Source organism: Petaurus breviceps, unplaced genomic scaffold, assembly GCF_028583685.1.
Source record: "Petaurus breviceps papuanus isolate PSGF00001 unplaced genomic scaffold, PetGlider_PUasm1.0 688, whole genome shotgun sequence".
Lineage (NCBI taxonomy): Eukaryota > Metazoa > Chordata > Mammalia > Diprotodontia > Petauridae > Petaurus > Petaurus breviceps.
In genome coordinates this window covers 13,689,036-13,702,115 of record NW_027186457.1, presented here as the reverse complement: position 1 = coordinate 13,702,115, position 13,080 = coordinate 13,689,036, and the positions used below count along the sequence as shown (strand labels likewise).

At 34.3% G+C, this 13,080-nt stretch overlaps 1 protein-coding gene across 7 annotated transcripts in view; it reads right to left on the bottom strand.

The window, feature by feature from the left end:
- Positions 1 to 13,080, bottom strand: part of TRPC1 (transient receptor potential cation channel subfamily C member 1) — a 67,451-nt gene that overhangs the window by 19,790 nt on the left and 34,581 nt on the right. For 6 of the 7 annotated variants that reach the window (XM_069104684.1, XM_069104686.1, XM_069104685.1 and 3 more), the window contains 4 exons: positions 10,741 to 10,936; positions 6,500 to 6,836; positions 2,848 to 2,987; positions 521 to 664 (listed from right to left, as the gene is read on the bottom strand). In XM_069104684.1, the coding sequence (XP_068960785.1) occupies positions 521 to 664; positions 2,848 to 2,987; positions 6,500 to 6,836; positions 10,741 to 10,936 (817 nt within the window). Of the gene's footprint in view, positions 1 to 520; positions 665 to 2,847; positions 2,988 to 6,499; positions 6,837 to 10,740; positions 10,937 to 13,080 lie in introns of those variants that run through there. The other variant, XM_069104690.1, reaches the window with a different exon arrangement.

The following is a 13,080-nucleotide window of genomic DNA, read 5'->3' as shown; positions in this document are numbered from 1 at the left end:
GGTTCTTAGCCTATTTATTGACTAAGAATGATTGTCACCAATTAACCCTTCCTAGACCAGTTGCCAGCTCTACTTTCCTTCTGATACTCATGAACTTATTATTCATCCTCAGTTTTCTTCTTTTCTCTCCTCCAGGAAAACACACCTTTTCCTGATCTTAATATTCGAATACTTCAAGCATAGAGTGGTAACAGAAAAAAAATTTTCACAATAAGAACTGCCAAATTAAAATTCAGAGAAGAACTAATATAAATTTATTTAGGGCCATATGAAAGGATGTTTTTAATAAAATTTAAATGACTTTTAAAAAGCTGCAATTTAACCAGAAATAAGGACAACAGTCACAGACTGTTCAAGGGCTTAATTTATTGAGAACTATGGAAAATATAGGATTGTTTTCCTTTCACATGAAATGTACAACATCATATCAAGGTTATTTAAATGTTCACTGTTCCAGTGGACATTTAATTATAAAATAACAAATCTATCAAATTCTCTTGCAGAAATTTTAATCTCTTACCTGTAATGGCCCCAAGATGGAGCTTGTCGTATACATAAAAAAGAGGCGGAGATAACTCAGAACATTAGCAAAAGCAAAGAGACCTTCTGCCACCAAGGTAGGATGAAAGGCGTCCCAATCCTTTCGATCAGCTGAATCATGAAACTGGAGTTAAGAAGAAAAAAAATCAAAAGAAGGGCCCACTATTTTGTTAAACAAAAGCCAACAACTTCACAGTTGAAAAGCAATTAAGAAAAGTACAGCATATTACACACATGGATATGTATGGATCATGAATCAATCTCTCAGAATGGTTCCATATATTCATCAAGTGTATTCTTTAACATTAGACAGCTAAGGAAATAGAATGTTTAACTGCATTTTATTCACTAAAATCCTGGAATACATTACAAAACCACAGATTTAGTTCTGAAAGAGACAACTAAGGTCATCCAATGTAATACCTCATTTTACAGATGAAGAAACTGAAGTGTCAAAAAGTTGAACACCTTGCCCAAGATTCAAATCTGACACCACAATAACAATACTCTTTAATTCCCTGGTAAGCATGACAGAAATGCCTACTAAATTTCACTTTTTAAAAAGGCACTTCAATTCTAGTTTCTAGAATAAACAGCTTACTTTTAAATTCTACCTGGGATTAGCGAATATAATTATAAATGAAAGACAGATTGGTGTCACAGAAAGATCAGTGTAACCGAAGTCAAAAGATCAAGACTCTTTTGATCTGAATTCTAACTCTGTAGCTAGCTTACCTGGGTAATCTTGGATAGGTAACTATACCTTAGTTTAATTCCTCTGTGAAATGGAAATGAGGCTATTCATACTACCTACTTTATATGGTTGTGTGGAAAGTCAAATAGCATAATAAAACACTTTGTAAAGTACTATACAAATATGAGATACTTTTTAAAACAAATTTTTATCAATTGAATCACTTAAAACATACTAAGGGAATATGCTGTTTTAAAGAATCCTAGATCTGGAGCCAAAGGGGGCTCAGAGGTTATCTGTTCCAATCCCCTATTACCTAAAAGGAAACTAAAGCTCAAGAAAGTCCAATGATTTGCCCAAGGTCAAACAGATATTAATTATCAGAGGAGAAGTTTAAGCCCAGGTCTTCTGACTCCAGAAGCAGGGCTCTTTCCATTACACCACACTGACCTCTTTTATACCTCTTTTATAAAACATTTCCAATATCTCTAATTCTGAGTATAAAATGATACTAATATGGAATGAATTTACTATTTTTAGGTCAAATAGTAGAAGATACATGTTGAATATGAGAGGTAGGTAACATGCCTGCATACTCTAATTTTATCAATCCTTTAAAATCATAGTTACTTACATCTCTATTACTGCTCTAGTTCAAAAATCTTTCCAAAAGGGTAAGGTATAGATTGAGTACAGGAAGAACAGTGAGTCAGGGGCATCTCTAAGTTTGCTTAGCTCCTATTAATTTATTTCTAGGGATGCAGTGTGGTATAACGGAAAGGCTTTGGAGTCAAAAGGAACAAGGTTCAAATCCTGGTTCTTCCACTTATTACCTGTGTGACACTGTTATATAAAAGCTGGTCTAAATTATAAGATTCTTACCAGTTCTAAATCTGCAACCCATAATACTACATGCTAGTACTGTTAGTGAGACACACTTGTGGTAGTAGCAATTTTGATGATGATATTCACCATTTCTTCATTTGTAAAGGGAGGGGGTTAGGACAAATGACCTTGAAGTTTACTTCTAAATATAATATTCTATGAGTCGATATTCAAATGACCTTAAGGAGACTGGGAAACCACAGAACAGACAGAGCTTAAAATTCTAATGTAAAAACATTAGAATAATGGTTATTCAACTCTAACAAGCATATTCTTTAATAATGAGACTAGAGTTTTATTGAACTGGAATTAAATCTTCTACTAAAAGGATCCTTTTTTTTTTTTTTCCTGTTTAGAGAACCTTTAAGATACAAAAGAAAATCAGCATTATATATGTAACATTTGCAAAACACTCTATATAACATTATATTCAGATAAAGGACTCCTGAGCTACTAAGTTTCTAAGATAATACAAATATTTAACACTAACAATTCAGTTTTGAGTTACTTTGTACTCTCCTTGTAAGCATGTTCAGCCCAATATGAGGATGTGAAATCATTAACCCACATAGTTTTAAGCTAGTGGCCTACTTAACTTCCACAGATAAACCTAATTACAGACAAGTAAAAGATTTAAACTCCTATTATTCTGGGGTTACAAATCTGGAGATTTTTGAAGTTCCCCAATAAACTTTATTACATTTTTAATTGATATAGTGAATAGTCACCTTGTTATGAGCAACAACTTTGAGGGTAAAGGTAGCCAAATAAAGGGAATTCATGACAAAACTGAGTTGATTACGAGATTCTTCTAAAAAGTCTTCCAATCCATCATACCAGAGTCTTTTAACATCTGACCACACCATTCCTAAAAAGGGGTGGGGGTGGTGGGGTGGGAAGAAACATCAAACAATGCATACTTAATTCTACTGTTTAAAAAGAAAAATACTTAAAAGTAGAATAAATAACTAAAATAGTACACTTGGGTCAATGCAGCCTTATAAAAATAAAAGACTTTTTATTTTTTTAGTAAAAAGGAAAAGTTACTGCAATTAGAAAAATATAATCATAATCTATACTGGAGAATGAGATGATGGTCGAAAAAATAGTTAGGAAAAACTTGAAAGGATGGATTTTCATGCTTAAAAAGTCTAAATATTAATAACCAGAAATGCTTCCAAAAATGAGTTGTAAACAAATATTTATGAGTACCAAAAACAGTAATATAATTAAAGGACTTTCATGGCATATTCCTCTATTTGGATGCTTTTTAGGAGAACACAAAGTAACAAAAACCTGAGTTTTTAAATAAACACGAGAGGAAATCTATTTAATCCAAGTAGATCAAACTCTGGCTTTTCTATGACCAAAATAATTCCAATTAAAAAAGTACTTTAGAAAATCCCTGCTCAGGAGCATTTTAACTGTAAAATACCTTTATTTGATATCAGAAAGAAAAGTTTCAAAATATCTGTATATTCCTGACTATTAAAACTTTTTTTTTAAACTTAAAGGTTTACAGAAGTTGAGGTATAATCATACCACTGAAATTAGAATGGTCATTTTCTGAAAATGTTAAACTTAACTGGCCAAAAGAAGACAATTATTTTTGCTGCAGTAACTGAACTACTTTCTTTTAGACTTGTTTCAAACTTTTCAAGATGTGGAAGACTTCTGTTTTATTTACTATTTACCACAAAAGGATCTATATATAGACTTCAGAGGAAAAATAATTAAATCTCCCTTCCCCCCCAAGAAATATCTCAAAAGATATCTCTTATGACAACAGACACTCAAAAGTCTCTCTCATGGAATCCTGAGGTTCATGAAAACCACTGACTTGAAGATTATCAAAATAGGTAAATATTACTCAGCATGTAGTTTTTTTTTTTTAAAGAATTAATATTTTACCAAATATTTTCTGAAACAAATGCTTCAATTAGGAAAAAAACTATCTTGGCAAAAATGATCCTTAAGAAAAGTTTTTTGAGTAAAAAACTTGGAATGCTTAATTGGTATAGACCTATGTATAAAGTTGAAATAATGCTAACGATTATCTGCTAGTAGAAATAACATTAAGAAAATTCCTTCTACAAAATGCTGGTGGGCACCAGGCTCTGCAATTTAGTGAGTTGCCTGAGTCACAAAGAACTTAAGTGATTTGCCCACAGATATATAGCTACTAGATATATTTCAGAAGAAGAACTTGAACCAAAGGTTTCTTGGTCCCAAGGCCAGGTCTTTCTACCATTCTAGCACACTATCATGCAAATGCCTCTCAGATAGAAATAAATATAGTCTAACAGAGGATATACAATCACAACATACCAAATTGCTACCTATCCAAATTTATTTTTTAAAAATTTAATGAGGGGGGGCTAGGTGGCACAATGAATAGAGCACCAGCCCTGGAGTCAGGAGGACCTGAATTCAAATCCAGCCTCAGACACTTAACACTTACTAGTCTTGTGCCCTTGGGCAAGTCACTTAACCCCAATTGCCCCTTCAAAAAGCAAAAAAAAAAAAAATTAATAATGAAACAAGACCGGCTAAAGCCTTTATCACTGAATTCATTGGATTTAAAATTGATGGGTCTAATTATCATTATTTTCATTCCAACTTTGTTAACCACTCCAACTTAGTCTCTGGTATCTTATTTGCAGGATAAACTTCGAGTAAGGAAACTCCTACCAATGCGGATCAGTAACTGCTTTGCAACTAGTAGACTACTATAGAGTTTTCCAGAGCAATTAACAATTTAAATCACTTGCCCAGGGTCACAAAGCCAAAGTGTCAGATGCAGCTTTTGAATCCAAATCACCCTATTCTAAGGTCAGTCTTCTACCCATTACTTCATGCTTGCTCTCTTGATTTTCCATAGGCACAATTTTTTTAAATGTTCAAATTGCTATTAGCATATATTAATAAAAGTACATTCATTTTAACTTCTGCATACCTGAAAATCAGTTTAGATATGATGACATTTGCAAAATGACAATCCCCTGCTCAATAAAATTAGATAAATTATCTCCTCTTAAGTAAATCTTTCCTCAGTAAGTCCCTGTTATTTTGAGTTACATCATTGTATTGTCCAGATAACTCTACTCCGGTGAAATTGAAGTTTTCTAAAGTGAGACTTCATCTAGCAATTATTAATTCCCCTCATATATCCAGATTAACAAATAGTTCTTTCTGCATAGTCTAGAAGGAAAAACTAGCAGGAAAAAATGGACCATAAATCCTCAACTCAATGAATGGAGAAAGTTTAGGCTTTTTAATATTGGCTATGATTTCAAAACTTCCTTTTGAAAATTACATTCCAATATACAACAAAACACTGAGAGTTAATATATCTGCCAAGGTCACTTGTGTACTGCAAACTTTCTAGCTAAAAATTACAATGTTAGACTTAAGTAGGAAGATGTTTTATTTTTTAAATTAATTTTTTTTTAAGTATTTGTTCTAAATCAATTTAAAATATAAATTAAAACAATGTTCATATTAAAATGAACCAAGCTAGGTCCCTAAAAAGAGATATGCTAATGATTCTCAAATCTACTTTTTTAGCCCTACCCTCTCTGCTGACCTCCAGCTTGCCATCTCCAACTGCCTATTAGTTGCCTTAAACTAGATGTCTCAAACTCAACTTATCTAAGCTGAACTCATTTTTTCTCCCCAGAGTCTCCCCTCTTGTGTTACAACGGCACCACCATCGTTCCATTCTCCCAGGCTCCCAACCTAGATGTCATCCTCTACTCCGCATCATCTCTAGCCCTCCATATCCAATCTGTTCCCAATGCTCATCAATTTTACCTTTGCAACATCTCTCAAATATGGACACTTCTCTCCTATTTCATAGGAAAGTTCATAGAACATGAATAGAATTCCTATTCATAGGAAATAAAATAATATTTTAAGGAATCCATTATTTCACCAATTAAGAAATTCCTTCCATTGATGTAGATAGAAATCCTTCCACTGGATATTATCAAATAGTTAACTTTAAAATAGTGTATAAGCATAAAACTCATAAAATTTTAAAAATAATAAAGCTCCAAGTAGGATTAGAATTTTTTCCTAAGAAAAAAAAGTACAACATCTATTTTAAACATGAATATAAGTTCAAAGTTTTAGAGGAAAATCCTATAATTCACATCTAATGCTTTACTCAAGATAAAAGAAGAATTCTACCTCCTCAAATATGAAGATAGATTAGTTATTGGTCCTTTCAAATGTCATAGTCAATAGTTCCAGAAGAGTTCAGCTCACTCTTTCTTGGAGTTAGAACTCAGCTATTTTATAAGCAGCACAGAGCAAAAGAGGACTAATGAGCTTGAGCTAAAACCAAAACAGTACTTTTAAAATCAACTGGATACTTACCAATCAGCCATATAATAAGAAGATAGTCTATCCTTTCAAGAGCTGGCCCCATGGTATTTTTCTTATCCTCATTGTAGACCAGGGAGTATAAGTTAAGCAACAACAAGAATGTAAAATATGAAGCTCCATGAATAATAAACTTCATAAAAGGCGTGTGGATTATTCGACCAACTTGGGATTTGGGAGCTATCAAATAACAGAGTGACAGAACTGGCCAAAAGATGCCAACTGTCAGAACCGTCAATATCTTCTTACAGGTGTGTTTACGCCGATAACCTGCCATCTGTCCAAACCAAACTGTGTTGAGGAACTGCTGACAATTAGATTGAGAGACAAACTGAAAAGAAGACACAAAAAATTTAAAACAAAGGATCTGAATACTGACTGATAAACCTATTATTCAAGTTACTATTTAAGGTTTTACAGTATTTAGAAAAATCAGTATCACAAATTCTTCAGAAAGAAAAAATATGATTTTTTTTTTACTAGAGCAAAGGAAAAAATTGTAATACATGTCTTCTCAAATAATTTCATTGCATTTACTTGGTATGCAAAATATAGTCTTGAATTTTTTGTAAAATAAAAATATTTTATAATTATAAAATAGTTTTATAAAATATGATTTTCTGAAAAAATAAACATTCATTACCTTCTAAATACAGTAATAAGTATCTTACTTAGTTTAAAGGAATTAATACCACTTAAAAGAAATTCAAATTCAAATCCTAAATCTTATATCTAAAAAATTTAAATAAGGCATTAATTTTTTAAATTTTAAGCTAATATATGCACATTGAAGCAAAGTCAAACACAGATTTAATATAACAAGAAAAAGAAAAGCACTAAAAAACATTCTTCCTAACCAGAGATAACAAAGTCAGACAAATTTTCTCTATGTACTGCTTCACTATTTAGAATAGGCAAACTTTTCCAATGTATTAAGCCTTCAAAGTGTAATATAACTTAAGTAGCTTGATAACTCTAGATTAATTAACATGAGACCACGTCTAAAGACTCAAAGTTAAATGGACCACTTTGAAATTATTCAGATAACCAGAAAGTTAGGTGGCATAGTGAATAGAGCACTGATCCTGGAGTCAGGAGTAATAGTTGTGTGACCCTGGGTAAGTCACTTAACCCCAGTTGCCTCCAAAACAAAATTAAACTAAACTAATTATTCAGACAACCTTATACATGGAGCAGATTTGTTCTGACAAAAAAATGGTTTAAAGATCATTTTCCATGTTCCATTTTTCTGCTGAAGGATTTTACACCGTAGAAAAACAAATTTATTGTTTAGGAAAGAAGTAAACTAGTCAATATGACTGCCATGAACTTAAGGCTAAGGACACTATGTGAACAAAAATATCATACCATTCATCACAAGTGCCAGTTAGGCACTTGGTTATTGGCCAAAATGAATTATTTTCTTTCCTTTATAATGGAGCACCTGAGAGATGTGTTCATTCTCTCTCCCAATAAGCTTTCCAGTTTAAAAAATTAGAAGAACAGTTTTTCCTTCCCTCAAAAGGAATTACAAGTTTGGATATGTTCTCCTATTCTCCGCTGAATCCAGTCCATAACTATAAAAATTAAATATCTTAAATAGAATAGCTTACAAAAAAAAAGATACACCATGGGTTGTGGAACACATTGTGATCAAAGTTTGTAATGTAATACAAAGAGTGTATAAAAGTTCCTACATTGGGGTGGCTGGTTGGTGCAGTGAAAAGAGCACTGGCCCTGGAGTTAGGAGGACCTGAGTTCAAATCCAGCCTTAGACACTTAAAACAAAACTGGCCATCTGACCTTACCAACTGCCCCTCCAAAATGCAAAAAAAAAAAAAAAGTTCCTACATTGTATATTTTTGTCAACATACTACAATACTGTCTTTGCTTTTAGGACTACTTCTGAATATTGCTGTCTATTATTAGCTTAACGCACACTGAACCTCTGGCAATGTAGTTGCTCATAACTAGTAATTCTCATCTCATATTCAGGTGATATCTTAAACTTGGACTGTCTGAATTTAACTTTATTCTTTGTTTCTGACTCGGTGTTTCAGGTGATGACATTGGTAAACATGCATGAAATAATAAAAACACAAAAAGGGTGCTGTGAAAACCACACACAATTTAACTTTCACTACTATCAGTATTTTGCTTTTACCCAATACCTAGAGAGTTAAACTTCTTTCCAATACCAAGGGAAATAAACCACACCTAAATATAAATGATATTCTCACCATAAATGAAATCGGACTGAGTGAAAAAGCCTTTACAGTCACATAATTGATAGCTGTAGAAAATATAAGATCTCATTTTATTCACTAAGTCAACTGGAATGCATTTGTTAACTCAGTAGAAAAAAAAGACTTTAAAGACAAGGTATCTCCCAAACTTATATCAAAATCATCTAAGACTCTTTGACAGATGAGACTAGAGAGATAATAAACAACAAAAGGGAGATATCAAACAGAGAGAGAGACAGGTTTTCACCAAAAGTGTTTGCCAGGGTCATGGATGATGCTCTGCAAGAAGCCTTTTTTCTTCTTCTTTTTTTGAGGGGGAGAGCAGGGCAATTGGGGTTAAGTGACTTGCCCAAGGTCACATAGCAAGTAAGTGTATCATGTGTTTGAGGCCAGATTTGAACTCAGGTTCTCCTGACTCCTGGGCCAGTGCTCTATTCACTGCACCACCTAGCTGCCCCTGCATGAAGTTTTAAGAAAACAAATAATCCCTAGAAACAGAAAGTTTCAACAAATGCTTCTATAAATGAGACAAAAAACTAACTGAATCAAGCCCTGGAATACTCCCAAACTCCCCTGGTGAAAAGCATGGTAACCTAAAAGAAACTGGTCTAACTACTGGAAAAATTAAGTGAATGATCAACCCATTTAGCCTAAACTGCCTAAGAAGCTGCACAGCAGCCTAAATTAGCAGATGAGTGTATGTAAATAAACTTCAACACATTACCAATGAATACTTGCACGAAAAGTTGCATGAAAGACATTATTTAGGACATGTGTATCTAAAAGCAAGGTGGGCTGGTCACACAGAGGGTACAATAACAACTGGAGAAACTGAATGTCACATTGTTACTCTCCAAGATGTTAAAAGAACAAGAGGAAGACCTTTAGAGAATATTCCACTGATGAAACCAGGGATCTACCAAAGTACAGCATCAGATACATAGTGCCCACAGCATCATATTTTGATGGCTTTCTAAAAAATCCTCCAATATCACAGACAATTCTCTGGTTATAAAAGACAGAGAATATCTCAAGGTACGACACACTTTTTGTTCCTTCTTAAAAAGTTGTAATTGCAAAAAATAGTAGAGCAAACTTTTTAAGAAGGGTTGGGGAAAGGCAAATTCTTAAGAGGCCTACATGGCAAAGGAACTGTGATAAAGAAAATATAATGTTACAAACATCACCACCTTAAAAATAGTCAAATACAACATTTCCATTTCTGGGTGCTGCTTCAATAGAGGCATTTTGAATTCTGATATGACACTGTACAATAATTTCCATAGTTGCAGCAAGGCTTGTGGAGCCAAAAAAAATTAATTTTATTTATAAGCATCCAATTCTTATAACTTTTATCATTTATAAATTGCCAATCAACACACTAGTCATTATACATGTTCATGTTAAATCCTATTACAAATCCCAGAAGATATCCACCCATTTTCATTGCAATACACTTTTGTGTTGAATAAAAGGCTGGGAATCACATTTTCAATTTGTGAGGATTAGAGACAAAGCAGAACTGATATGCAATTTATGTGAATTAGAGTAGTTTTAAAAGTATTTTGGTCATAGTAAGGAAAAAAAAAGGAAGAGACGTGCACACTCCTGAACCTTACACAAACATTAGTGATTCCGAAAGGTGAATTTTTTTGTCTGAGCTAGATTGCAAAAAAAGAGGGTGTGAAAAGGATTTCAAAGACAACTACACAACTACAAATCTGTGCAGAACCAGATTCAATTTAGCTGTGCTGTAGTCATTTCATTTTTGAAGCAAATAGTAAATAAGACTGATAAACAAAGAAGGTGACACTTTTTTCTTATTTAAATATTTCAGTGAACAAGGCATAATGTTCCCAGATCAAAACTATAACAATCCACCTGGACATTCAAGTTTAACTTACAGATGTTTTTCAATATGGCATGAAAGGATTTAACTCTTAAAAGTCAGAAACAGGTAAATCCTGGGCTGCACAGAGGATCACATACCTCCTTTTGGTTATATTTGATAGCAAGTTTTAAACGACTTAAATTCATTCTTTCTTCCAACAATCCCCGTTTATCCAAAGGCTCATCACTAGATGTGTGGTTTAGGATAACTTCCAGCTCTCGTGAATTCCGTGCCTGGGCAAGCAAATCTTTGGCAAACATTTTACATTGCTGAGCTAGCTCTTCATAATCATTCCTACAAAACACAATGGTATATGATAATTACTTTAAAAATTATTATATTGGTGCAGCTATGTGGCGCAGTGGATAGAGTACTAGCCCTGGAGTCAGGAAGACCTGAGTTCAAATCTAGCCTCAGACACAACACAAAAACTAGCTGTGTGACCTTGCGCAAGTCACTTAACCCTAATTGCCCTACCTTCCCCTCTCCAAAAAGCAAAAAAAAAAAAATTATTACATTACTTTCAATCATGCCTTAAAAATAAAAATAGGAACTTGGTATTCATTAATCTTCAAGTCAAATGTGCTGCAGGATACTAAGGCAAAGAAGATATCAGGAAATATCTTCAATATATATTCTCATTCTGAACCACACCATAGAATCTAATGTAGCTGAAGGCTTGGGCAGCCAAACAACCACACTGGGGCACTGCTTTTGGGACGCACTGGAAAAACCATTTTTCACATTTACAGACCAACCTCCACATCTTCTCTCATTAGACACTGATTTTCCTAGTTACCTTGCTTAATTCATGTGGCACAGGATTTATTCTAGCAATAGTTCCCTAAATATTAATATTAATGAACTCATGTTTTCTGGTACTTCAGATAGTATTCAGACTCTGACGTCAGAAGATTGGGCTCACATCCTTCTTCTAATGGTTATTACCTCTTGTAACTTCACTTAACTTGTCTGGGGTTCATTTTCTTCACCTGTAAACTGAGCATCAGACTGGATGGCCTCTGCAGTCCCTTTTACCTCTAGATCTATAATCCTATAATCTTAAATAATAAAACATTCTACTTAATATTTAACTAGATATTTTCAGGCAATTGACTTATTTATGTTGTTTCTAATATTTTTAAATAGCATTTTTAAGTGACTATGGCGGGGGGGAACCACTTGACAATGTCTAGTAAATATCCATCCTCAGATTCCCATTATTTTGGCCTTGGAACTCATGAAGGCAAAATTTCTACAACAATTATAGTGCTATCTATATTGTAGACAACAAATGTGTACTAAATGGTCAAAAATTAGCTATGAGAAAATATGTAGTTCTAATAAATATAAGTTTGAGTCAAATTATATTTACATCGAATTTTTTATTTATTTTTATTTTTTTGCTTTTAGGAGGGAGGAAGGTAGGGCAATTGGGGTTAAGTGACTTGCTGCAGCAGCAAGCATCCCGACATACCCAGGGTGGCTGCCAACATAGTTTCTTAGTTATGCTTTTCTAAAGGAAAGCAACTCAAAATGGGTTAACAATCTTGCTTTAATCAATCAAACATATCATTTACCTAGTTCAGGGGAAAAAGTCAGCACCCCAAACTTCAGAGTATACAGAGAGAAGTTACAAGAAGACAGAGAAACATTTCAAACAGACAGGCCTCCAACTGTCTGACCATTGCATCCATATCTAGTCACAGTTACTAGAGACAGAAGCATCAACATCTGGGTTTTCAAAACCAGGGGGCTCGGGGGCAGCCAGGTAGCACAGCGAGTAAGAGCACCAGCTCCAGTGTCAGGATGACCTGGGGATCGAATCCAGGCTCAGACACTTATTACCCACCCAGAAACACCTGGCCGTGTAACCTTGAGCAAGTTACTTAGCCCCAGTTGCTTAGGGAAGGCCAGATGGCTTAGCAAGTAAGAGCACTGGCTCCAGTGTCGGGACCTGTAGATCAAATCTGGGGTTAGATACTTAGCACCACACTCAGAAATAACTGGCCATGTAACCTTGAGCAAGTTACTTAACCCCGACTGCTCCAAAACCTAAAACAAGAGATAGAGTTAATAGCAAGGGGGCTCAATGGCTGCCCAGAGTCTTGTTTGGTCAAATCACACAACACTTCTCAAAGTGAGCCCCAAAACAAAGCCTCACATCAGGGTTTATATAGCCTTCTCTTGACTCAGAGAATGAAACAACCCTCTTGACCCACTGCCCAATCAAAAAGCATCTCCTGAAAAACAAGCTTCCAGCCATAGGCTCCAGGTGCACTTAAGCCTATCAAAGGGCCTAGGGGCAGGGAAGATCTTAAATCTCCATTCCCATAACATTTGCCCACGGTCACATGGCTAGTTTTTGCGTTAAGTGTCTGAGGTCAGATTTGAACTCAGGTCCTCCTGACTCCAGAGTTGATGCTCTATTAACTGCG